Source organism: Rhinatrema bivittatum, chromosome 8 (genome assembly GCF_901001135.1).
Source record: "Rhinatrema bivittatum chromosome 8, aRhiBiv1.1, whole genome shotgun sequence".
NCBI classification, from domain to species: domain Eukaryota; kingdom Metazoa; phylum Chordata; class Amphibia; order Gymnophiona; family Rhinatrematidae; genus Rhinatrema; species Rhinatrema bivittatum.
Genome location: NC_042622.1, coordinates 90,012,857 through 90,040,414, shown reverse-complemented (window position 1 = coordinate 90,040,414; position 27,558 = coordinate 90,012,857). Strand labels below are relative to the sequence as shown.

The 27,558-nt window shown below is 43.4% G+C and overlaps 1 protein-coding gene and 1 long non-coding RNA gene across 6 annotated transcripts in view; one reads left to right on the top strand and one right to left on the bottom strand.

Moving 5' to 3' along the window:
- Window positions 1-10,941, bottom strand: part of LOC115097375 — a 52,425-nt gene extending 41,484 nt beyond the window's left edge. Inside the window, exons 1-2 of the long non-coding RNA XR_003858268.1 lie at window positions 10,776-10,941; window positions 6,535-6,583 (exon numbers count right to left, since the gene is read on the bottom strand). This is a non-coding gene — a long non-coding RNA (uncharacterized LOC115097375). The remainder of the gene's footprint in view (window positions 1-6,534; window positions 6,584-10,775) is intronic.
- A 26-nt stretch (window positions 10,942-10,967) lies between these two features.
- Window positions 10,968-25,072, top strand: SURF6 (surfeit 6). Of its 5 annotated transcripts, none has more exons than XM_029613118.1 (7): window positions 10,968-11,196; window positions 13,972-14,020; window positions 15,780-15,929; window positions 21,549-21,644; window positions 22,259-22,417; window positions 23,504-23,589; window positions 24,203-25,072. In XM_029613118.1, exons 1-7 carry the CDS (start codon window positions 11,020-11,022, stop codon window positions 24,875-24,877), a joined length of 1,392 nt encoding a protein of 463 aa, XP_029468978.1. In that variant the 5' UTR covers window positions 10,968-11,019; the 3' UTR covers window positions 24,878-25,072. The 5 variants fall into 5 exon arrangements, with proteins under 5 accessions (XP_029468978.1, XP_029468981.1, XP_029468979.1 ...); XM_029613119.1 differs by having other exon boundaries at window positions 10,971-11,118; XM_029613123.1 differs by having other exon boundaries at window positions 11,100-11,144.
- The last annotated feature ends 2,486 nt before the right edge of the window (window positions 25,073-27,558 follow it).

The window sequence follows — 27,558 nt, the reverse complement described above, 5'->3', positions numbered from 1 at the left end:
CCTTTTCTAAAACTTGGCATAAGTTAGGTCCTCTGGAGGAGATGATGGTTGAGCCAATTCTTCTGAAGGGATGCCCATTGAGTCCCCCAGGGAGAAAGGTTGGGATTCATCAGGGCAGTGAGACAATACTGGCGAGACTGGAGGGCTGTCAAGAGTCCTGTGGGCTAATGCTCAGCTTTAAAGGTAAAGGAGCGTGGTCAGAGAAATAAGAATGACTTGCTTCCGATTGAAATGGGGAATGAGGGGTCCCCATCTCCTGCTGAGTAGGTAGATTATCAAAAAAGGACTTCAAAATGGAAGTTATTTGTGTTAGTGTTTCATCCGCTGCTGATCTGTAACAAAAGCTGACAGATGGCTGAGACCTTTCCAGCAAGGATGCAGAGCTAGTAAATCGATGAGATGTGCATCTGTGTCACCGAGACAAAAGTATTGTTGCTTTTAAGATGTTTTCTCTTAGTGCAGCAGGTCTAGGTGCTGGAGGTTCTGATAGTTGTATTTTTGGCTTGTCCAATAAGGGTTCTTGTAAAGAAGGGGAGTGGCAACGTTGGGTCAGTGAGAATTCCCCTTCGGATTGACTAGATTCTGGTGAGGAGATCAGCTCCATTGATGATTCGTCTTCCATTTCCTGTTCAGACAACTGTAAGAAGGGATTGTGAGATGGTGATTACACCATATCTCCTGATGGTGACAGATCTGGTTGTACAATAAACTTTGAAAGTGCTTCAATGTTTAAAGAGACTTCATTGTCTGATGTGTGTTTGGAAGATTGAATTGGCACTGGCAAGTTAGATTTCTCCAACTGTGTTTGCTGAGTCGGCTTTTTGGATCTCTTCAGTGCCCCAATGTGCGCCGATGTGTTCGGAGTGATGTGCTCTGTAGGTGCCTTCCTACGTGTCAGTGTCTTTGGTGCCAAGTTGTGCACCGATGTCTTCTGTGCCAAGCTGTGCGCTCATGTCCTCGGTGCTGAGATGTTCATGCATGTCCTTGGCGCTGAGATGTGCACAGAAGTTGTAGGCGCATTCATTGTCTTCGGCGCATTTATGTGCGCCGATGTTATCGAGGCACTGCTGTATGCGTTCGATTTAGATCAGAGCGAAGAAGAGCGTTTCGCCCGATCTAGATGTGAGATCTTTGGTCCTGCGGATGACTGCTTTGATCTTCCATCTGCCAGAGGATGAGCATAAGATCCTGACTTTTCTTCTCTTAGTCGAAGGATCATTGCCGCTCAGTGGCACTGAGCTCTTGGAGACATTCTCCCGCATTGCTCACAGAGCGTTTGATCATGATTGGGACCGAGGCACAAATAGCAGTATTTGTGCCCATCAGTCACCAACATGATTTTTCCATATTCACAGAATTTAAACCCTGATATGGACATTTTTAAATGATGTTCTTCTCTGATTTTCTTCTTTTTTTTTTTTGTACTGAGGAGAAAGTAGAGAGAGAACAGCCCCACATGTCCGTGCAGAGCGCAAAAAAAAATGAAACTGAGGAGCACACTCAATATGTGTGGTAAGTAGCCGTGCAGCCATAGATGAAAAGACTTCTTGAGCTTAGAGAGAAAGCTTCTCCCTGTGATGACAGGATGATGTCACCCAGTCAGCATGGCTAAATAAGCCTGCTTATCAATGAGAAAAAATCAAATTAAGCTGGAAATTTTGGCAGACAATTACAAAAGCTGCCCCAAAAATGTGTATAATCAGTTTGGAGGTAGCATTGGTAACTCTTCTGCCCTGCCGACCCACATGCAACCAAATAGACATGTTCCCATGAGAAGGAAAAATTGCTCAGGGTGGGATACTGGAGTAGATGGGAGTTGCCTTCAGCTATGAAGCCATTACTTGCTGAACAAAAAAAAAAAGATTCAAACTCCAAGATCAGAAGGAGGAAGGCTTGACTCAAACACTTCTCATAAGAACATGCCATACTGGGTCAGACCAAGGATCCATCAAGCCCATCATCCTGTTTCCAACAGTGGCCAATCCAGACCATAAGAACCTGGCAAGTACCCAAAAACTAAGTCTATGCCATGCTACTCTTGCTAGTAATAGCAGTGGCTATTTTCTAAGTCAAATTAATTAATAGCAGTTAATGGACTTCTTCTCCAAGAACTTATCCAATCCTTTTTTAAACCCAGCTACACTATCTGCTAACCACATCCTCCGACAACAAATTCCAGAGTTTAATTGTGCGTTGAGTGAAAAAGAGCTTTCTCTGATTAGTTTTAAATATGCCACATGCTAACTTCAAGGAGTGCCCCCTAGTCTTTCTATTATCCGAAAGAGTAAATAACTGATTCACATTAACCCGTTCTAGACTTCTCATGATTTTAAACACCTCTATCATATCCCCCCTCAGTCGTCTCTTCTCCAAGCTGAAAAGTCCTAACCTCTTTAGTCTTTCCTCATAGGGGAGCTGTTCCATTCCCTTTATCATTTTGGTCGCCCTTCTCTGTACCTCCTCCATCGCAACTATATCTTTTTTGAGATGTGGCAACCAGAATTGTACATATCAGTCAAGGTGCGGTCTCACCATGGAGCGATACAGAGGCATTATGACATTTTCTGTTTTATTCACCAGTCCCTTTCTAAAAATTCCCAACATTCTGCCGCAGCACACTGAACCGATGATTTCAACGTGTTATCCACCACGACGCCTAGATCTCTTTTTTGGGTGGTAGCACCTAATATGGAACCTAACATTGTGTAACTATAACATGGGTTATTTTTCCCTATATGCATCACCTTGCACTTATGCACATTAAATTTCATCAGCCATTTGGATTCCCAATTTTCCAGTCTCAGAAGGTCTTCCTGCAATTTATCACAGTCTGCTTGTGATTTAACTACTCTGAACAATTTTGTATCATCTGCAAATTTGATTACCTCACTTGTCGTATTTCTTTCCAGATCATTTATAAATATATTGAAAAGTAAGGGTCCCAATACAGATCCCTGAGGCACTCCACTGCCCACTCCCTTCCACTGAGAAAACTGTCCATTTAATCCTACTCTTTGTTTCCTGTCTTTTAGCCAGTTTGTGATCCACGAAAGGACATCGCCACCTATCCGATGACTTTTTACTTTTCCTAGAAGCCTCTTATGAGGAACTTTGTCAAACGCCTTCTGAAAATCCAAATATACTACATCTACCGGTTCGCCTTTATCTACATGTTTATTAACTCCTTTAAAAAAGTGAAGCAGATTTGTGAGGCAAGACTTGCCTTGGGTAAAGCCATGCTGACTTTGTTTCATTAAACCATGTCTTTCTATATGTTCTGTGATTTTGATATTTAGAACACTTTCCACTATTTTTCCTGGCACTGAAGTCAGGCTAACTGGTCTGTAGTTTCCCGGATCACCCCTGGAGCCCTTTTTAAATATTGGTGTTACATTAGCCACTCTCCAGTCTTCAGGTACAAAGGATGATTTTAATGATAGGTTACAAATTTTTACTAATAGGTCTGAAATTTCATTTTTTAGTTCCTTCAGAACCCTGGGTTGAATACCATCCGGTCCAGGTGATTTACTACTCTTCAGTTTGTCAATCAGGCCTACCACATCTTCTAGGTTCACCGTGATTTGGTTCAGTCCATCTGAATCATCACCCATGAAAACCTTCTTCGATACGGGTATCTCCCCAACGTCCTCTTCAGTAAACACTGAAGCAAACAAATCATTTAATCTTTCCGCGATGGCCTTATCTTCTCTAATTGCCCCTTTCTTTTCTCTCCCTAGGCTGCTAAGTATGATCACTGGTGTTTCAAGACCTCTTGCGGTAAGGTTAGCATTCTTCAATAGAGGCTATGCTGATAGTCTTTCACAGGTAAGGATCAGAGAGAAGGGGAGGTCTGGATAGAGGGATCTGGGCGGATCCACAATTGATGGGGCTACAAAAAGGGAAGATAAGCAAAGGGGAGATTTCCATTTGTGAGTTCCCCATTTTGCGCCTGTCTTTGCAAGTTCGAGAAGGATCACGGTGCGTTTGCAGAGCCCTTGGGTACTCCCACGCAGGGCAATCAGTACAATCTAGGTTTTATGATATAGTTTTTTTTCTCACTGTATGAGAACTGTAGTATGACTTGTAGAGGGGAGAGAGGCAAAAGCCCCTCCCCATTCAGGACCACCAGAATCCCTAACGTTCCACGGCAAAATCCCTCGACTGAACACCCCGCTGCCCCTGAAAACAGGTAGATCCCGGTACTCCATGTAAATAGAATTCTGCATAATCAAAGTGCAGTTACTTTTTTTTTAGTTTTTTCTAAGACTGATATGCAAAGCATTTGTCTGTCTAGCAAAAGATTTTTTGGTTTAGCGGGGGAAGTCATTATTTAGGTTGTAATCCAAATTCAAGGGTACTCTTTCAGAGAGACTCCGAGGCTCCCCTCTGATTGTTGTAGCATCAATAAAGGTGAAATCCCTGCTGTTCCCTGTAGGTATCGGGGATAAAGGGACTAAAAAGGAAAGTTATTTGCAGGTTCTGGGGCCTGTAGCTTAAAAAAAAAAAGACAAGCTCAGGGTTGCAGTTTTTATTCCACATCTTTCAGTGAAAATGAGGAATTCTCTTATCCTGGAGCTCCCAGGATGAAGGGCAGGCCAAAGGATCAAAATCATTCCTGCATATTTTCTCCAAGTCCTATGACCAGATATTGGTCAAACACTTGTTCCTGGATTCCTCGAGGACAGCAACAAGGCTCCTCCTTTGAGTTAGCTGGGTCTCCAGATACTTGTGGAGCAAGGAGTAGTAAGCCTCCCCTATACAGGGAGGGAAACTGTCCCCTCTTTTAAGCAGTCATTAGCCTAGTGGTAGATCGAGAGGTAGCCCTAAGCCGATATATGCTGCATTTAGATACATCTAATCTTTTTTTCTGTTCCTAATCGTTTGTAGGCCCTCATACTCGCTGCTAAGATGAAACTGATCTTGACTGTCCCTCAGGGAGTTGGTATGTCAGCATAAACCATACAGGTTGAGAAGAGTGAGGTCAGAACAAGCCAAAGCTGGATAAGAACCAAAGGGGTACCAAAGGGGCCAGGTCCAGACAGAGGACCAAGGCCAGCTATCTAGAATGCCAAAGGTTTTAGCTACAAATTAGGCAGTCAAGAAATTAGGATCTAGGGTCGGACCTAGAGTGATTCAAGGTAAAGTTATAGAACCAATAGTTCTCAGGCGCTCTGGTAAAGTCAGTTAAGATCCAGTCTAGGATCATGTTCTCCTACAGGACTAGGCAGTAGTGCAAAGCAGGAGTTCTCCCTCCCCTTAGGCAAATGGTTCTTGACAAAAAGAGCGTACTATTGTCTCACCAACTTTGGTGCAGTAAGGACTAAGCTATATAGCGAGGACAGGTAAAGACATGGATTAAGGCCATTGTAAATGTGGAAGCCCTCTAAGAGGTCAGTGTGGAGGTACAACATTTCAGGGAAGAGTCCAGGCACTCTTATCCGGTCCTTCCAACAAGGTAGTACAATGCCCACAAAAGGGCAAGGTTAACATGAGTTCAGGCCCCATGTGGGGTGTAAGATTTGATTAAGTTCTATTGAGCTTCTCAATTACATTTCTTTCTCAGAAGTTTAGTGATATGCTGGATTAATGAATGTGTGAACTCTTAAGAGCAATGCAAGGAAAATATTTCCTATAGAATGCAGGCTTGTTGTAAGGAAGATGAAGGAGACTGGCCTCATCCTGCTCACAAATTAGATACAATTCTTCTGAGGAGGCAAGATCACAAGTCTTCCACTGAAGGAAGTCTCCCTAGTTTGGTAGGAAGCTTACTTAAGAAGAGATCTACCTTCACTTCCTTTCAAGCATCATAGAGGAGCATTTCAAGGACTTGTATTTATTTATTTTCTCTTTTTTCTATACCGCCTATCATTAATCGAGGCGTTTACAAATTTTACATACATAAAATTGTTGGGAAAGTCCATCTGCTAGGTGTCCTTTGGCAATCCTTAAAAAAAAAAAAAAAAAGGATCATAGTGCCCAATATGTCAACTTGCTGTCTTGAAAGTAATGGGACACATCACTCTCTGCAGGGCTTATGAATGCTAAAGATTAAGGTCAGAAGCAGGAGCTCAAATCACTAGACAGACATAAGGTTCTTTTTGAGATATCTGGAAATTCACAAATGAGTTCAGGAACTCAAGTAGATGGTTGTGTTTGACTGCAGAGGTCTGCAAGAGGGAAGTGACCTCAAATGCAGCATGGGCGCAATGGAGTAAGTAAGTTTGCATATTAAAGGCAAGACCAAGGTTCGTGAGCCTAAAAGGACACTGGGAGAAGGCACCGACAGTGTCTTATGCACCGAGCTGATCAGTGACCCTAGAGGAAATCTGTAGGGCAGCTACAAGGGCATCTCAGTATACTTTTACAGAATGCTAGGGGACAATCTGGGTATAGGAAAAAAAAAAAAAAGACAGCATTTAATACAGCAATCCTGGAAGCAAGTGTAACTCCCACCCGGAATAGGGACTGCTGTGGTATAACCCACAATTATGAACTGGTCTGTAGGAAGTGAAAGCAGGTGAAATTTATACTTACTTGTTAATTTCCTTTCTTTTAGTCCTAATGGACAAGTCTAGGACCCAACCTGAGAGGAGAACAGCGGTAAAAACAAATGGTGTGAGTTCACTTATAGATAGGAATATATATAAATATACAGATAGGTAGATAGTTATAGTCGCATAGATGCCTATAGGTATAGGAAGTCATACAGATAGACTTAGCAAAAAAAGGGCCTGTTACCAAACAGAGAAACATAGCCCAGGGAGAGGGGATCAGATAGCACCTTCAATCCTTGACCTTTGTGGTTTGATTTTAAAATTATTCTTGTGTCCTAATGTCTTTTTTCTTCTTCTCTCTCTCTAGCTCTAGGGGAACCTTACAATCAGGAGAGCCAATGGCAAATGCAAGGATGTCCATAATGAATGCGGTAGCCCTGAGTGCAAACTTGGGATTGGTATTTCTGTCCCAGGCCTAGTACCCAACAAATGATAGTAGATTCTTGTTATAATGGTAATTGGTGAACCAGAACTAACAATGGTTCCCGGTTGTTTTCTAGCTTCGGCATAGCATATTGAGTTGCTGAAGCAGCACCAGATCTTTTATAGAGAGTGAAGTCAGAGCTTGAATTTTTGTCTCTGCCTCCATCTGCAGTATGGACTGGTCTGTTAGGACTAAAGGAAAGGACATTAATGGGTGGGTATAAATTTCTTCATAGCATACCAAGGGCCTGATTTACCAAGGCTTTTCTCCAATTCTGTGCCAGTGGGAAAAATCCTTTATAAATGACACCCTAAGTTTGGCAAACTTAAATTAAGTCTAAATGCTATAAAGTGCACACAGAGCCCCTGTTTCCTGCAGCAGATTTTCAAGATTCTGTGGCTATTATGTGATGATTGTGCATAATTTAGCATATATTTGGATTTTAAATAATGCAGGTTTTTTTTCATTTATAAAATAAAATCTTTTTCTAACATTTCTATGTCCTGTTAATTTATTTGGTTCTTTATTAGAGGAAAAGGGATCTGGGAAATGGGAAGAAAGGAAATCTCAGAAGAGGGATCTCAGAGGAGGATAATAAAGAAGGAATCTTAGGCAGGAGTAGAGGGATAAGGGGTGGGGAGGATAAAGGAAGAGGATGGTGGATTCAGGGAGAATTAGGAAGCAAGGGAGGCGTAAAAGAGTGAGAAATGGTAGAGGAGAAGGTGGGAAGATTGGGATGGAGTAGAAAAGGAAGTCATAGGAACCCCCCACCACCACCACCACTATCACTCCCTTACTCCCCCCAGCTCCTTTTGATCTTCTCAAACTCCAATCCCCCTTCCAATCTTCTCACTCATCCTACACCCCCTCTAATCTCCTCTCTCCACTTGCACTCACAGTAATCCCCTCATTCATGCTGGACACCTGGGAATGAGAGGGCAAACTACACGAAGGTCAAGTTGACTTAGGGAATAGCCACTGCTATTAATTGTATCAGTAGCATGGGATCTTCTTGGTGTTTGGGTACTTGCCAGGTTCTTGTGGCCTGGTTTGGCCTCTATTGGAATCCAACAAAGCACAAGAGCAATGTCTGCACTCAGGAATAATATATCAGCACGAAGAATGCAGAAGAAATTTATATAGTCCATTGTAAATATTCCAAATATCTTTTTTATCGTTCATATGGCAACTCCATTGTAATTATTGTAACATTCAAAGGGGTCTCCCGACCCCTTTACAACGGACTATATAAATTTCTTCTGCATTCCTTGGCCTCTGTTGGAAACAGGATGCTGGGCTTGATGGACCCTTGGTCTGACCCAGCATGGCAATTTCTTATGTTCATCATCATCTGCCCCAGAAGCCTCCACAGAATTCGGATTATCCTTGGTGGCATCAGGGCCAGGACTCAGACTCACATCCATGTCTACCTCTGGGTCCTCCTGTGGCTTATCCAAGTCATCCAGGTCCCTGGAGACAGGGTCCAGACGAGAGTCCCATGATCCATGACACTTGGCTGCACGGCCCAGAGAGCCCGCAGAACCCGAGCGTTGTCTCTTGGATGACCCCAAGGACCTCTCCCTGGTTCTCCGAGCACCTGCTTCCCAGCCAGTTCAGTTATCAGCCAAATAAACTCTGGGGAACAGCCTCCCGGACCCCCAAGACCCATTCAGGGCTACTGAATGGAGACTTTCCCCCCTCCTCCCAGTCTTCACTGCGTCCCTGCACTGCAGGGGAAAGAGGAGAAGGGGAGTCAGTGTTGCTGTGATCTCCCGCGGGAGCAGCAGGTGGGGAACACCTCCCCTTGACCCCTGCCATGGATCCCTCTGATCGGAAGGCCCTCCTGAGCCTGGGTCACTTGGAGGAGAGCCCCCTCCCCCCCACCCCCGAAGCACAACCTGTGCACAAGGAGAGGGGTCTCAGGCAGGTGGACCAGGTCCCATAGGCTTTGCAGGCTGCTGCCCACAGTTTATCTGCCATCCCGGCTGAAATTCAATCTCCCTGTTAAGCAGATGCACTGTTGCATGAAGTGGGCCTCACCACATGGTAGCTGAGCTGTTTGGAAGCACTGCCGTGGAGCAACTGTCGGAGTGCGAGAGAAAGGCCGAGACAGGTAGGCAGAGCGCGCAAAACAAGGATCTACAGAGAAAAACCGCGGCACGCTGAAATCACGTGTCCCCCGCAGGAGAAGGCTCCTGCACCTGTCTACACTACTCCCACTCCCTTACCGGCCCCAACAGCTCCGGAGGCCAGCTGCCCCCAGTTCAGCCCCCCCAGGCTCATTATCCCAGGCTGGAAACTCTCCACCGCCTCTGCAGAAGCAAATGCAGGCTTTTTTTTTTAATTAGCTTTACCCACAAAGAGAAAGAAGCAAAAATCCCCAGCGGCTTGGTCACACGTCCCTGGGGAGTCCAGCGGCTGGAAGGAGGGGCCTCAGGGCGCTGACAGTGAGCCAGTCCCCTGGCTATCAGGGGCCCCTGGAACAGCGGGCTGAAACAACCAGAGGTATCCAACCCCCTGTTCACCCGGCTTGACCCAAGGGATGGCCTGCCAATCGGAACCTGGCTCCACGGGGAGCTGCACCACTTCATAAACTTCCAAGTCAGTAAGGACTGCAGGTTTGCACCTCTACCATCTGCTGGAGACAGAGAAATACTGAAGGACTGCAGGTGGCACTCTCGGTTATGTAGCAGTGCCTCAAGGTTTTGTTCTCTGCCTCCATTTTCTGGTATGGAGGTCTAAACCCACTGGTCTGGATTGATCTGGGTATGTACAGGAAACTGTATTTGGTGAGGGTCTGTCTCTGCTCTGTACGTGTGACCAAGATGAGAGACTCTGCTGGCATGTAGTGATGTAGTGTGTGTGTAGGGATCTATAGCAATCGGGTTTTTGTTTCCCCAGTAGGTGGTATATTGGTATTCTGAGACCCAATGTAATATTTACCTGTGCTTTTTCATAGGAAGGGTTCTTGTTATTTGAGTCCTTGGTGATACTACTGGTACGTTATGCTAAGTTTGCTGTATAGATTTTGAGTATCTTTTTTGGTGGGGTTTTGTTTTAGTTTACAACATGTCTGACAGTGGAAGGTGTTTGTGCTGCTATTACTGTGAGGTGACACCAGAATTTGAAAATATTTTTTGTATGAGCTCCATTGTTGGGGGAATTTCAGTGGATGCACAGTGTGTTACAGAACTGGAGGTACAGGATTTACATTGGCATTCTGTGCCTTCCTATATACATTCCAGACTTCACTCTCATAGCCAGATGGAATTAGCTGAATATAATTTTAATAGTAGTTTTACTAGATGTGCGAAACTAGCCAGCTTTTTTAAATTATGCATAAGACCTTTTCTTATTGAGACTTTTTATAGACAATTTTAAAGCAGGGGGCCATGCTATGGAGGTGGATGTGAATAAATTAAAAAAATGAGAAAATGTCATTTTAGCTTACCCTCCCCCCCCCCCCCAATTCTTCTATCTAGAGATGCCACTGATTTTCTGTGACCTTAAGCATTAGTACAAGATATTCACGTGGGCTATTTTTTCTCATTGATTCACTGTAATATTGTGGGGACAAAAGCACACAAGAGATTTATTGTTAACTTCAAAATTACCAGCCTGAAATGTCCATGTGACTGCCAGCTCTACTTTCTAGTTACCTGCAGCCAATCAGCTGAGCCTGAGAGAGTCCTCCCATCTGCCCCAGCAGCCAATTAACTCGGCTGAGTGAGTCCTGCCTCCTGCCCTCTTCCTGCAAGTACTAAGGTTGGGGCAGACTGGCGGCAGGGTTTGCTTACCGTACTAAGACGTAAAGTTACTGTTTCTGCCTGCAGCCAATCAGTGGAGTTCTCCCTCTTAAAAGTACAAGGAAGCGATTAGTCTGACGCACCAGTCCAATGCTTGTCCTCTATTGATTTCCGGTTCCTGCCTGCCCTTCAGCCAATCAACTGAGTTTTCCTTATTCTCGAGGTAAATGAGGGCGGAACTCGCTCTGGTGCTCTGGTGCTCCTGTCCAGTGTTCAGCCGGCTTCCGGTTTTTGCATGCCTTGCAGACCATCAGCTGAATCCTTGGCTCCATCTTCTACGATTCCTTTCCTGCCTAGCGAGAGAACGAGCAGGAACAAAATTTTCTGCCTGAAGGTGATCTCGGTGCATCCTACATCCAGGTTTCGAAAGAAAGACCGGGACGCTACCAGAACAACAGCCACGTGGTGGAGTGTGTGCTGCTATTCTCAAACCCAATTTCATATCAGTGGTTTAGCAGGCATTGGATTTTATAAGAATTATCAGAGAATTGGGAGTGAGGGGGAGATTTGCGCCAGGTTGTGTATGTCTGTGAGAAGGGGAGGGATGTACACCAGGTTATGTATGTGTGTGTAAGAAGGAGAGAGAGTTGGTGAGGGTGAGTTGAGATGGATCTGAACCAGATAGTATGGGTGTGAGAGAGAGAAAAGGGAAATCTGCACCAGATTGCGTGAGTATGAGAGGGAGAAAGGATGATCAGCATTAGATTGCATGGCTTTGAGAGAGAGAAAAAGTTGATCCGCACCAGATTGCATGAGTGTGAGAGAGAGTCCGGGGGGGGGGAGGAATCTGCACCAGATTTTGTGGGTGTGTGAGAGAGAGAGAGAATGAGGGAGAATCTGCACCATATTTTGTGGGGGTGTGAGAGAGAGAGTGAGGGGGAATCCGCACCATATTTTGTGGGTGTGTTGAGAGAGAGAGTGAGGGGGAATCTGCACCAGATTTTGTGGGTGTGTGAGAGAGAGAGTGAGGGGGAATCTGCACCAGATTTTGTGGGTGTGAGAGAGAGTGAGGGGGAATTTGCACCAGATTTTGTGGATGTGTGAGAGAGAGAGAGAGTGAGGGGGAATTTGCACCAGATTTTGTGGGTGTGTGAGAGAGAGAGAGAGTGAGGGGGAATTTGCACCAGATTTTGTGGGTGTGTGAGAGAGAGAGAGAGAGTGAGGGGGAATCTGCACCAGATTTTGTGGGTGTGTGAGAGAGAGAGAGTGAGGGGGAATCTGCACCAGATTTTGTGGGTGTGTGAGAGAGAGAGAGTGAGGGGGAATCTGCACCAGATTTTGTGGGTGTGAGAGAGAGTGAGGGGGAATTTGCACCAGATTTTGTGGATGTGTGAGAGAGAGAGAGTGAGGGGGAATTTGCACCAGATTTTGTGGGTGTGTGAGAGAGAGAGAGAGTGAGGGGGAATCTGCACCAGATTTTGTGGGTGTGTGAGAGAGTGAGGGGGAATCTGCACCAGATTTTGTGGGTGTGTGAGAGAGAGAGAGTGAGGGGGAATTTGCACCAGATTTTGTGGGTGTGAGAGAGAATGAGGGGGAATCTGCACCAGATTTTGTGGGTGTGTGAGAGAGAGAGTGAGGGGGATTCTGCACCAGATTGCATGATTGTGTGAAAGAGAGAATGAGGGGGAATCTGCACCATATTTTGTGGGTGTGTGAGAGAGAGTGAGGGGGAATCTGCACCAGATTTTGTGGGTGTGTGAGAGAGAGAGAGAATGAGGGAGAATCTGCACCAGAATTTGTGGGTGTGTGAGAGAGAGAGAATGAGGGGGAATCTGCACCATATTTTGTGGGTGTGTGAGAGAGAGAATGAGGGGGAATCTGCACCATATTTTGTGGGTGTGTGAGAGAGAGAGTGAGGGGGAATCCGCACCATATTTTGTGGGTGTGTGAGAGAGAGAGTGAGGGGGAATCTGCACCAGATTTTGTGGGTGTGTGAGAGAGAGAGAGTGAGGGAGAATCTGCACCAGATTTTGTGGGTGTGTGTGAGAGAGAGAGGGGGGAATCTGCACCAGATTGTGTGGGTGTGAGAGAGAGAGAGTGAGGGGGAATCTGCACCAGATTTTGTGGGTGTGTGAGAGAGAGAGAGAGTGAGGGGGAATCTGCACCAGATTTTGTGGGTGTGTGAGAGAGGGAGAGAGAGAGGGAATCTGCACCAGATTGTATGGGTGTTTGAGAGAGAGGGGGAATCTGCACCAGATTGTATGGGTGTTTGAGAGAGAGAGTGAGGGGGAATCTGCACCAGATTTTGTGGGTGTGTGAGAGAGGGAGAGAGAGAGGGAATCTGCACCAGATTGTATGGGTGTTTGAGAGAGAGGGGGAATCTGCACCAGATTGCGTGGGTGTGAGAGAGAGAGAGTGAGGGGGAATCTGCACCAGATTGTATGGGTGTTTGAGAGAGAGGGGGAATCTGCACCAGATTGCGTGGGTGTGTGTGAGAGAGAGTGAGGGGGGAATCTGCACCAGAATGCGTGGGGTGTGTGAGAGAGAGAGTGAGGGGGAATCTGCACCAGATTGCGTGGGTGTGTGTGAGAGAGAGTGAGGGGAAAACTGCACCAGAATGTATGGGTGTTTGAGAGAGAGGGGGAATCTGCACCAGATTGTATGGGTGTTTGAGAGAGAGAGTGAGGGGGAATCTGCACCAGATTGCGTGGGTGTGTGAGAGAGAGAGTGAGGGGGAAACTGCACCAGAATGCGTGGGTGTGTGTGAGACAGTGAGGGGCAAACTACACCAGATTGCAGGGTGTGTGAGAGAGAGAGAGAGAGTGAGTTGGTTGGACTAAAGAGCTGTCCTAAAGTTAGGCGGCTATAATTATCCAGCTAACTTTAAAATAGTCAGCTATATTCAGTAGTGCAGTTTCACTATTGAATATACCTCCAAAGTTAGCTGGATACATTTATCTGGCTAACTTTGCTAACTGGATTGTGTCTGAATGTGGAGCAGCAGAAGCAGGAGAGCCAAAATGGACCACAGCAGAAGCTGAGCCAGGGCTATTTCAGCCTGGCCCAGGACTCCATTATCTGCACCAAGGAATAGTATCAGGCAATATAAATTCTTTTTATGAAAGTCACTCTTAGAAGTTGTCCTATAATTCTAAACCATTTTTCTGTTTTGCTGTTTTTTGTGATGCACATTTTTCCAATTTGTAGCATAAATAATTTTTTATAAAATATGATTTTTATATTTCAGATCTGGCAACACTGCTGTGTTCTTCCTTTCTCTGTCCATGTCTGCCATGGTGAGTGTTTGTTACTCAGATTCCTTCATGGTTTCTTGTGCCTGCATATGGCACCTCTGCCCTCGCAGCCGCCATTATTTATCCAAGGGGAACCCTATTTAAAATATTAACCATGGTTCATATAGTTTATTATGGTGATGGCTTGCATTGTGCTAATGATTTATTAAAGTAATATGTCCCAGGGGAGGCTCCAGGCAATCTGTTGCTTGAGGCAAGAGTTAACTGGAGGGTGGCCAATGTAACCCCAATATTTAAAAAAGGCTCCGGGCGATCCGGGTAACTATAGACCAGTGAGCCTGACTTCAGTGCCGGGAAAAATAGTGGAAACTATTCTCAAGATCAAAATCGTAGAGCATATAGAATGACATCATTTAATGGAACACAGTCAACTTGGATTTACCCAAGGGAAGTCTTGCCTAACAAATCTGCTTCATTTTTTTGAAGGGGTTAATAAACATGTGGATAAAGGTGAACCGGTAGATGTAGTGTATTTGGATTTTCAGAAGGTGTTTGAGAAAGTCCCTCATGAGAGGCTTCTACGAAAACTAAAAAGTCATGGGATAGGAGGCGATGTCCTTTCGTGGATTACAAACTGGTTAAAAGACAGGAAACAGAGAGTAGGATTAAATGGTCAATTTTCTCAGTGGAAAAGGGTAAACAGTGGAGTGCCTCAGGGATCTGTACTTGGACTGGTGCTTTTATATATATATATATATATATATATATATATATAAATGATCTGGAAAGGAATACGACGCGTGAGGTTATCAAATTTGCGGATGATACAAAATTATTTAGAGTAGTTAAATCACAAACAGACTGTGATACATTACAGGAGGACCTTGCAAGACTGGAAGATTGGGCATCCAAATGGCAGATGAAATTTAATGTGGACAAGTGCAAGGTGTTGCATATAGGGAAAAATAACCCTTGCTGTAGTTACACGATGTTAGGTTCCATATTAGGAGCTACCACCCAGGAAAAAGATCTAGGCATCATAGTGGATAATACTTTAAAATTGTCGGCTCAGTGTGCTGCAGCAGTCAAAAAAGCAAATAGAATGTTAGGAATTATTAGGAAGGGAATGGTTAATAGAACGGAAAATGTCATAATGCCTCTGTATCGCTCCATGGTGAGACCGCACCTTGAATACTGTGTACAATTCTGGTCGCCGCATCTCAAAAAAGATATAGTTGCGATGGAGAAGGTACAGAGAAAGGCAACCAAAATGATAAAGGGGATGGAACAGCTCCCCTATGAAGAAAGGCTGAAGAGGTTAGGGCTGTTCAGCTTGGAGAAGAGACGGCTGAGGAGGGATATGATAGAGGTCTTTAAGATCATGAGAGGTCTTGAACGAGTAGATGTGACTCAGTTATTTACACTTTTGAATAATTGAAGGACTAGGGGGCATTCCATGAAGTTAGCAAGTAACACATTTAAGACTAATCGGAGAAAATTCTTTTGCACTCAACGCAAGTTCTGTTTCTTGCTTATGTTGTTTGTTTCTCCCTTGGAAACCCTCTGGCTTTGATTAAAGAGCAAGGGAAAGTTTAGTGGATTAAAAATGTTTATTTTAGCTTGTTACTTAGAATATTTGCAGGCTGAGGTCAGCAGGGGAACCTATATGGGGTGATGTCAGATAACCTGTTAGACTCATCTGCTGGTTGGGAAGCATAAGCATTTGGTCTGGTTTGATTGATTGGACTCAAGGAAAGGAAATTATCAAATAAGAACTATGTTTTCCCTATCTTCCTTCCAGGTCAAGATGTTCAAGCCAAGCATGATCTGACCTGCTTTGTCAAATGGCCTTCTTATATTCAACTCCAGTGCCAGAGAGTAATCCTTGAGAAGCATCTAAAAGTGCCATTTACAGTCAGCCAGTTCATCCAGGCTTTGGACAATCAAACAGGTGCATTCTGGGAACTGAAACTACCTTGAGTTAAGGTTCTGTGGGATCCAGAATGTGAGATTTTGAGAGAGAAACATTTAAACTTGGACAATTGATGATCTTGATTTCTGGTGAAAGAGCTGGTTCTTGTATCTGCGTTGTGTTACTGGGTTTCATTTAACTATTGTGTGTTTTGAATATAGATTGTGGTTTTGAGGAGAGTTCTTTGTGCTGATTCCTTTGAAGACTGGAAACTGTTTTCTTTCTTCTCTGTTCTGGAGCTAATACATATGATAGAGAGATCAGAAGAGAGCTTCTCTTGTTCTCTGACTCGGTGAGCATTACATTTGATATGCTTAAACAGTGTGCAACCATATCAATGACATTCAGCAACAGTTGAAATACTTCTGTACAAATTGATGGTGAGAATTTGTTTGCGGTATTGTGCTATGTTCTGGAGGCTCTATCTCCAGAAGAATTTAGATGATCCAGAAGAGGGCTATCAAAACGGTGCAGGGTCTGCATGATATGGTGAATATGTTAGACTAAATACCTTGTGCTAAAACATTTTACAAATGTGTTACAGCTCTGAGTTTTGTGGTACTGGGAAAGAGGAGGCGGCTAGACCCCAGAAATAAAGAAAATATGTCTTTTTAGGAAAGGTGGTGAATGCATTGAACTGGTTGGTTTGGGGTGGGGATGGGGCAAAAATCTATATTGCTTTTCAAGAAAGCATAAGACGAGTAAAGGATTTGTGGTAGGAAAGTGAGAACTGGGCATGTGGTATTACTGCAGGGAGAAAAGGCAGACCGGGCCTCAAAAATTTGTATCTGCCATTAATTGTTCTTTCTATGTTTCTTAGCATAGAGTCTGTGGTGGTCAATTCTTACTGTTCTGGCCCTTTCTGTAAGAAGTATCTCAGTCTGTTTGTTTATTTATTACAAGGATTTATTACTTGCGCTACTACCATGGTATTACATAAGTATGATAAGGCTTACAAATAATACAATTTATTACAGTTAGGACTGCCTATAAGATTGAATAGCATATGGAACAGTGTGGGGTAGTTCACTTTATACAGGACCATTGCATATAATACAGAACACCGAATGGCGCAGTGTGGAGCCAGTTAAGCGGTCATATGGTAAATGAATAAATATGCAGTGAGAGAGAGTAGGCTTGATGAAAAAGCAGGTTTTGACCGTGTGACAGAAAGTCAGTATGTTAGTGGCACATCCAGCCTCAACTGGGAGAGCGTTCCAGAACCTGGGGAAGAACAAGGAGAAAGCGCTTGTTGGTTTGGGCGAGCCTGGAGTCTTTGGGAGCAGGGAAATGCAGAAGGGCTGCGGGTTTGGATCTTAGCCTGCATGTGTGCTTGTAGGGGGACATGCAGTCTTTTAGGTAGGTAGGGCCTACTCCTTTTAGTGATTTGAATGCTATAAATAGGGCTTTGAATTGCATTTGGTAGGGAATTGGAAGCCAGTGGACATTTCGGAGTATTGGGGTACTGGGGTATTGTGTTCCCTGCAACTGGATCCAGATAGCATCTGAGCGGCAGTGTTGTCTAGTTTAGTTTCTAGTTTATTAAGTTTTATATACCGTCGTATCGGGTATTCCATCACAACGGTTTACAATATAAAAGAAATGAAATAAAATTGTAAATAAATCATCAATAAAACAAATTGCCAAGAGCTATGTAACTATAAAATAAAATATAAATAATTAATGATTAATACAAAACTTAAACCATAAACCTGATACAGGGTAAAAATTGAAAACAATAAGAAAATGTAAAAGGTATAAAAAGATATTAAAACTCTTAAAAGAGAGGCAAGAGTTACAAGGTTATTTTTACTTGGGTTCTGCATACACACAGCCAAATGGCCATGTTTTAAGTTTGGACTTGAATTTTTTAGTATCAGCTTGTAATCCCACCTCGGCTGGTAACGTATTCCAGAGTTTGGGGCCTGCTATCGATACTGCTCGCTCTCTCACTTGGCTAAGGTGTGCTGAATTCACTGAGGGAATTGTTAGTAGACCCTTATTGGCTGACCTAAGGTTCCTTTGGGGAGTATGTAAACGAATGGCCGCATTTAACCAATCTGTTTGTTCGCCATACATAATTTTATGTAGAATGCAAGCTGTTTTATATTGTGAACGATATTTGATTGGTAGCCAGTGTAATGAGATTAAGATTGGTGTAATGTGGTCAAATTTTCTGCTCCCAGTCAAAATTCTGGCGGCTGCATTCTGTGTAGAGGGCAGATTGTGGACAAAGGAAGCCCTGGTAGCAGGGAGTTTCAATAATCGATATTGGAAAAGATCAGGGATTGTAGAACTGTTCTAAAATAATTTTTTCAAGTAGCTGTTTCAACCTTCGAAGAGTGAGGAGTTTATAGTAGCTCTCCTTCAATTTGATAGATATGTGCTTTTTAAAACTTACATCTGTATCTAGAATTATTCCAAGGTCCCGAACAAAGACAATGGGTTTTATCTTTTTTTATTCTCCAACACTATTGGGGGAATTTCTTCATTTCTGCATTTCCTTTCTCATAGTATAATTTCAGTTTTGTCCATATTTAGTACTAGTTTCATATGGGACAGGAGTTGCTTGATCGCGTTAAGATAGACTGCAATTATATTAAACGTCTTTTCAATTGTATCTTCAGTAGGGACAAGGATTTGGATATCGTCTGCGTAAATATAACAATTCAAACCTAGCCCAGTAAGTAGGTGACCGACCGGTAGTAAATATACATTAAATAGGGTGGCTGAGAGTGCAGACCCCTGCGGGACCCCAGTTTCAAGGAGAAGCTTTTCGGACGTTGTATTTTTAATCTTTACTTGGAATGAGCGATTACTAAGAAAGGAAGAAAACCATATTAGTACAGTGTCAGTAATTCCTATTTCAGTCAAGCGGTTGCAGTGTATTGAATGATCTACTGTGTCAAAGGCTGCGGATAAGTCTAAAAGTACCAAGAAGTATCTTTGCCCACTGTCAAATCCTCTTAGCACAGTATCTACCAGCGCAATTAGTAACGTTTCAGTATTAAAATATTTTCTAAAACCAAACTGATTTGGGAATGTTATGGTTAAGCGGTGTTTGGGTGGATTCTTGGGTACTGAGGCAGATGACCACGCCCATGGGGAGGTGCTCCGCAGGGAGCCACAGTACTGGGCTAGACTCAGGACGCACAAACACAGAATTAGATCTTTTATTGTTTAGCTGATGTATACCACCAGAGGTGGCAGTAGTGAGGTAGTCTGGATGTAGCAGTCTCGGGACCCTCGGCAGAAGAGACCCTTCTCACCCCGTTGGTATAGGGGAATTCCGGTGAAGGTTTCCCAGCAAGGCAGTACTGTGAATGAGATAGACTGAGAGTTAGATTACTCACTAGATGGTAGCTGTAGGTATGCAATTCCACCAGGCTGAAGTAGATGGTACTGGCACTGAGGCAGGGAGAGCAGGCCCTCGAGGAGCGAGCACCTGATCCCTGTAAGGCACCTGAAATAAAGCACAGGGCCCCCGAGGAGCGGGTACCCAGGTTAGTCAATACTCCAAAGTGCAGAGAGGACTTCCAGCGGCAGCACGGAAGCGGCAGAGTAGCTTAGACCGGACGAATCCAAGTCCTTGCTAACTCGATTAGCTAGCACGTAAGGGCAGGCTAAATACCCGGATGGCGTGACGTCACTTGAGGAAGACGCCCCCGAAATTCGCGCCATAGTTGGAACAAAGAAGAGGGTAGCGCGCACCCCAGTAGGTCCTTGGGAGGAGCATGGCGGGATGCAGCACCATAGCCGTTCTGTGGGACGCCGGAGAGGGCGGCTTGCAGACGTAGCAGTAGCCATTTTCCCAAGGTAAGCGGGAGGAGCCGTGAACCAAGGTGAGGCAAACGGGGTGAAGCCGTCTAGGATCGACGGATGCAACAGGGAAAAGAATGTTATTAGTTTCGAGGTAGTTTGTAAGTTGCTTCTGTATTAATTTTTCTATTAGTTTTGCAATTAACTGTAAATTAGAAATGGACCGGTAGTTATTTAATAATGTAAAATCAAGATTTGGTTTTTTAAAAACTGGTTTTATTGTCGCACATTTAAGCACATCTAGTAGTTTACCTTCGGTTAATGATAAGTTAATTGTAGACGCAATAGTTGGAGCGATTATGTGGGCAATTGTCTTAAGCGATTAGACAGGAATGGCGTCAATTGGATGACATGCCGGGTTTAGGTTTTTTTAGGAGAGATTCTATCTCCATTGCTGAGATTGTTTCAAATGTACACCATTTGTTCCCTTACTTAGATTTCATTTTTATTTCTTGTTTCGAAATGGATGAAATAGTGGAGGTTAAGTTATCGATTTTATTTTTAAAGAAGGAAGCTATTTCGTTACATTTATCTTCTTGTAGTGAGCTGTCAACCTGTGAACTAGCTGGAAGTGATGAGTCCGGGCCACAAGGACCCAGCAGTATCCCAAAGAATAGATCCAGTCCTCCTTGATCACAACAGGGATAAGCAGTGGCTTTCCCAAGAGTACATGGCTAATAGTGGTTAATGGATTTATCCTCCAGGAACTTGTCCAAACCCTTGTTAAACCCAGCTACACTAGCTGCTTTCACCACATCCTCTGGCAACAGATTCCACAGTTTGTTTGCTGAGTGAAAAAAAGCTTTCTTCAGTTTGATTTAAATGCGATACCTATTAGTTTATGGAGTGTCCCCTAGTCCCAGTACTATTGGAAAGGGTAAATAACTGTTTGTTTACCGATTCTATCCCACTCAGGATTTTATAGACCTCTATTATAACTCCTCTCATCCATCTCTTCTCCAGGCTGAAGAGCCCTAACCTCTTTAGCCTTTCCTCATGGGGGAAGTTGTTTGTTTCTTGCCTAGATTGGTGTCTCTCTTATTCCTAAGCTGTTTTCTTATGTCAATGTATTTTAGAAAGATAGAAAATACCCACAGATAAGGACTGTAAGGCCCATCTAGTCTGCCTGATTTCATTCCTGGTGCATAGCCAGAGAACCCAGTTGATCTCTGGCTTTCCACTCACTTCCTAAATTCTGTTACTGTCTTTGTCTCCACCACCTCAACTGAAAAGCTACTGCATACATTCACTACCCTTTCTGTAAAGAAATATTTTCTGATGTTACTCTTGAGTCTACCTCCATGGAACCTTAAACCATGGCCCCCTTGTTCTAGAACATTCTTTTCTTTGAAAAAGGTTTGTTTTAAGTCTTTTAACTTTTTTTTTCCAAGTGTGCACTTATTTTATGGGCAATATCCTTGTATTAAAAAAAGCAGCCTTTCCCTAAATCTTTTCTTCTACTCTTTGTGCTGTATTTGTACTTCGTATATCTGTGTTGACCAAATGCATCAAGCGATGAAGGGGGTCTAAAAATAATGCATAGGGTAATAGTCCTACATTGCCTCATTCCCTCTGATTTTTTGTTTTTTTTAATGATTAGATTGTTTTTATTATAAAGCCAGCAGATACCCTCATCCTTTTGTGTAGCCCTTTCTCAGGGTGAGACTTCTCACGTGTGCCTGGTCTCTGCAGTCACGAACCTGTGGACAGTGGGGACGAGGAACCTCGGGGCACGCTCACAGCCTGTATGGTTTGTCTTTTTCTGTTTCTCTCCCTTAGGGATGGCTAGTCTGATAGCCAAAGATTCATATTTTCAGAGCTTGGCCAGGAAAGTGTGTGCCCAGGAGAATCAGGATCCAAGGAAAAGAAAATTAGGTAATTTTAAGGTTTGTTTGACTTTCTTTTTTTTTTTTGCCCCTCTTGATATTAATTTACTACAAATGCCAGCTTTGAGAATTGCAAGCATAAAGGTTTCTTTGAAATATCTCAATAACATTCAAGTGGCTATTTCTTTGTGATTATTAATCATATCTAAATCATTAAAGATTTATAATTTAGCTCCATTCATGAAAAGTTTTTTTCCCCTGAAAGGTTTATACTATAAAAGATATGGGACCTATTCAGTCAGTTTGGGTGCATGTTGAGGTTTATATAATGAAACTGAATTAAACTGAGTGAGTGATGCAGATTTCCCTGTGGTATAAATTTTTAATACATTATGTGCAACCTTTCAGCCTCATTCTGTGTCTTAAAATAAGTATTATAAAGCTCTGAGGTAAAAAAAAAAAAACAAACCAAACCCATATCCTAATACCAGGAGCCTTTCTTCGCATAGAGGTGGGAGTGGTAGCAGGGTCTTGATCAATGTTCTGCAGAGCTTTAGTTGGAAAGGGTGCTGTAGCTTCATTTAATGCCCTGATGTAACATTTCCCTGGACAGTGGAGAGTTGATGGAAAACCTGATTGCTCTTTGCCATTAACATCTGACAGCTTTGAAAAGAGATGGGTCTGAAGAATCTGTGCAACCTAAGAAGAGAAAGAAACCAAGAAAACGATCAGAAAAAACAAAGCCGCCCCATGGTCTGCGGCTGATACTGAATACCTCAAAGGTGGGGCCTGCCACAGGGAAGGAGAGCCACGCCCAGCCAGGTGAGCAGGGGTGCTGAGCAGGTCAGGATTGTAGCACACTTCAGATCCTACACTGGAATCTGAACTGTCACAGGTTAGAGCGATTCCATCAGCTATGATTTGTTTCATACTTCCCAAACCCAACAGTGCTCATTTTAGTTTTAAAAGAAAAAGCAGAACCCACAAAAAATGTTATGTTAGATTTATATATCACTTTCCTTGAACTAAGTTCAACCTGAAGCAGGATTCCACTGCCAAAAGGGCAATGGAAAATATGCAGAGAGCTTATGGGCCTAGATTATAAAAAAAAGATTTCAAACCCCTGGCCGCTCCCCACCCCACCTCCTCAGGGCCCAAGAGAGGTCGTAAAATATTATCGAATGGTCATCCCAGAGCACAAGGATCGAATCTGCCTCCTGAGATCACACTGGCCACTGAAATCCAATGGCTGCTTTCAGCCAAGGCTCAGAAATCCATATTGTGTTGCTATTAAAAGGGTTTGTAAAAGTATTCAAGGTTTTCCCCATGTGTGCAATAATGGGGCAGAGCTGACTTTATACCACGATGTCTGCTCACTGAGGGGGCAATGGGAATGGAATTTAAATTTCTTTTGGTTCCTTTTTATTTTTTTTAAGCTGCACTGGAAAAGTTAAAATCAGCACTCCAGTTAAACAACCAATCCTGCATCTTCATTTCCTGTTGTTTCCTTCAATCTTCTAATCATAGCAGATTAAAATGTGGTGGGCGGTGGTAGTTGCTGCTGCTTTAGGGCTGTGTCTCTGTAATCCAGAGCCTGAGAACCATTTGTGTGTCACACAGTTACAGATTTGGAATCTGTGCACTAGGTGACGCTGTGGAAGTATGCATGACTTAATTCCCTAAAGACGCAGCAGCACCAAAGCATTGCATGAGATCAGAGACTCAAGACTGTATAGCTTTCCTGATCCTGGACCAAATGGTGCAAGCACGTTTTTCAGAAGTAACGCAGGAACGATCAAGTTTAAATCCATAAACAGGTGCACACCAATTGCACTTTTGGGTAGAACTCCTGCCATTTTGATGTACATGCCTGTTTCCTACTCTCCATAAATTGCACTTCTCTTCCAGAAAGCGAGACTAAACCCGATTCCTTTTTTGCTGTGGATCTCCTTCGGAAAAGGTTGCATGAGAAAATCCAGGAAGCTCGAGGCCAGGTACCATGCATGCACCAGTAACCCATCACATAAGGTCTTTCCATGTGGGAAAAGTCACCATATAAATCATCAAATTGCTGGTTGTATAAACAGCTGCTCTACCACCTACTCCAGACCAGGACTGCTCTCAGTCTGGGTCTTTAAGTTACATATTTTGTAAAGATCCATTGTAAATGCATTTTTATTAATTGTTATACTCTCTTCTTCTTCTTCTTCCCACTCTCCCAGTTGTATAATTCCTTGTTCATTGTAACTGTATTTTCTGCACCAGTTAGTTGTTCCAGTTCTATGTTTTAATGCACAAACTGTTCAATGTAAACCGGTTTGATGTGACCCCTGGTCGTGAAAGCCGGTATAGAAAATAGCTAAATAAATAAATAAATAAATAAAGTGTTCCTATATGAAACTGTATCCTGCAGCACACCCTTAGGGTGGAAACAAAGCAGTAAATAATAAGCCCCATCTCAAAGAACAGCAAATACTAAACTAGAAATGGAAAGTGCAAAACATAGAAGCAATTTCACTATTCATGCTTTCTGGATATAAATCTTTATACTGAAAACTGAACTCTTCTACTAGGGCCATGACTGTTTTCTTTCTCTTTTCTGGTAAGGGCACTTCCAAAGGGTTGTCGCTTGATGAACTGGAAAGGAAAAGGCAGCGAAGAAAGCAGGAACGGGAGAGGAAGAAACGTAAAAGGAAGAAACTGAAGGAGAGACCAGAGGAGCACAATGATACAGAACTGAGCAGGGCGTCTGAGTCAGCATCTGAAAAGAAGAACGCAGCTCAAGGCAGCAGCCAGGCACTGCTTCTCTTCAACAAGGTGGAGGTCCATGAGCAGAAGGAGCTGAACCACGTTCTGAGGAAGAAGCAGAAAAAGCAAAGCCTGAAAGGGAAGCTGTCGCCTCTCACCGGGAAGAACTTCAGGCAGCTGCTCAGCAGGCTGGACGCCAGGAAGAGCAAACTGGAGGACCTGAAAACCACGGACGAGAAGAAAGCCCAGGAACTGGAGAACAAAATGAAATGGACAAACGTCCTGTACAAGGCAGAAGGCGTGAAAATCAAAGACAATGAGGAGCTGCTGAAGGCAGCACTTAAACGGAAGGAGAAGCGCCGGACACAGCGACAGAAGCAGTGGGGGAAGCGGACCGAGCAGACGGTGGAGAAGATGCAACAGCGCCAGGACAAGAGGAGAAGGAATATCCAGAAAAAGAAGAGAGGCAAGATGGAGCGAAAGAAGGAGAGAGCCCGCAAGAAGGGACGCATTCTGCCCGGGGATTTAAATTAAAGCAGACTTGGGAAGGAAATGGGATTGCTCCTGTGGAAAAGAAACATGAAGACGGTGTGTTGAGGAAGTACTGTCAGCAGACAGGTTTTTTTTAGTTAGCATTTTCTAATGACATATATTAAGTAACGTTTATGGAGGTAGCTCAGGAACTGTCTGTGTTTCTTCAAAAAGTAAATAAAATGTTTAGTCCTTGTTCATGAGTGTGACATCACTGGAAGGTGCCTGAGGCTGCATATGGTTGCACAGGCTATAACCCTTTTTCAAATAGTGGAATGTAATAACTTGGGGGGAAATCCAAGGGGACCCTAACAAAATTAGTAACCCAGTAATAATGGGTGATTTCAGTTACCCCAGTATTGATTGGGCAAATGTCACATCAGGACAAACTAAGGAGGAAACGTTTCTAGATGAATTAAATGCTTTATGGAGCAGCTGGTAAAAAAAACCCGACAAGCTGGGGAGCTATTTTAGACCTAATGCTTAGTGGAACACATGATTTGGTGCGAGAGGTAACGGTGTTGTGGGCCACTTGGTAATAGTGATCAAATTTGACTTGATAATTGAAGGGGGAGGACACTAAGGAAATCTACTGCGAGAGCATTTAACTTTCAAAAGGGAGACTATGTTAAAATGAGGGAAATGGTTAGGTAAAAACCGAAAGGAGCAGCTGCAGAGGTCAAGAGTTTACATCAGGCATGGATCTTGTTTAAAAATACCATCTTGGAAGCTCAGACCAGATGTTTTCTGTGCACTGAAAAAGGTGGAAGAAAGGCCAAATGACTGCCGGTGAGGTTAAAAGTTGATGTGAGAGAGACTATTCTTGAATGAAGAAAACAGGAAACAGCATAAGCACTGACAAGTTAGATGCAAAGCATTGATAAGGAAGGCAAAGACAGAATTTGAAAGGAAGCTTGTTATTGAAGCAAAAACTCATAATAAAAATGTTTTCAGGTACATTCAAAGCAAAAAGCCTGTGAGGGAGTCAGATGTATCATTGGATGATCAAGGAGTGAAAGGGGCATTAAGGCAGTACAAGGCCATAGCGGAGAGATTTAAATTAATTCTTTGATTTGGTCTTTACTGAGGAAGATCTAAGGCAGATACCCATGCCAGAAATGATAAGAACATACCATACTGGGTCAGACCAAGGGTCCATCAAGCCCAGCATCCTATGGCCAATCCAGGCCATAAGAACCTGGCAAGTTCCCAAAAACTAAGCCTATCCCATGTTACTGCTGCTAGTAATAGCAGTGGCTATTTTCTAAGTCAACTTAATTAATAGCAGGTAATGGACTTCTCCTCCAAGAACTTATCCAATCCTTTTTTAAACATAGCTACACTAACTGCACTAACCACATCCTCTGGCAACAAATTCCAGAGTTTAATTGTGCGTTGAGTGAAAAAGAACTTTCTCCGATTAGTTTTAAATGTGCCACATGCTAACTTCATGGAGTGCCCCCTAGTCTTTCTATTATCCGAAAGAGTAAATACTGATTCACATTGACCCGTTCTAGACCTCTCATGATTTTAAATACCTCTATCATATTCCCCCCCTCAGCCGTCTCTTCTCCAAGCTGAAAAGTCCTAACCTCTTTAGTCTTTCCTCATAGGGGAGCTGTTCTATTCCCTTTATCATTTTGGTCGCCCTTCTCTGTACCTTCTCCATTGCAACTATTTCTTTTTTGAGATGCGGCGACCAGAACTGTACACACTATTCAAGGTGCGGTCTCACCCTGGAGCGATACAGAGGCATTCTGACATCTTCCGTTTTATTCACCATTCCCTTTTTAATAATTCCCAACATTTTGTTTGCTTTTTTGACTGCCGCAGTACACTGAACCGATGATTTCAATGTGTTATCCATATCCACTATGACGCCTAGATCTCTTTCTTGGGTGGTAGCTCCTAATGTGGAACCTGACATTGTGTAACTAGAGCATGGGTTATTTTTCCCTATATGCATCACCTTGCACTTATCCACATTAAATTTCATCTACTATTTGGATGCCCAGTTTTCCAGTCTCAGAAGGTCTTCCTGCAATTTATCACAATCTGTTTGTGATTTAACTACTCTGAACAATTTTGTATCATCTGCAAATTTGATTACTTCACTTGTCATATTTCTATCCAGATCATTTATAAATATATTGTTCTTTGGCTTCTCGCATTTGTATTATCATCCAATGTTCTATGTTTATTGTAAAGCCTGTGGCTACATTACTTTTTCTGTAAACCGATTAGATGTTCCAAACGATTATCGGTATATAAAAATTCTAAATAAATAAATAAATATAGAAAAGTACGGGTCCCAATACAGATCCCTGAGGCACTCCACTGCCTACTCCCTTCCACTGAGAAAATTGTCCATTTAATCTCCTCAGTGGAAGGGAGTGGGCAGTGGAGTGCCTCAGGGATCTGTATAGGGACCCGTACTTTTTAGTTTTTAATAGACTCGACTCCTGAGTCGGATGCATCGGTGTGGCAGCGTGGCCCAAAGCCAACTTCGACACACCTTTTGATGCATCGGTCCACGCAGATCGTCAGTTCCTTTGCATCGGTCGGATTCGTACGTTAGTCTTGATGGCTCAGTGCTACCCCGGTTATCTCGGGAAGCATCGGGCAACACATGTGATGCAATGGCGCTTGACCGATTGCACTTTAATGCGTCCGGGCTGGAACGA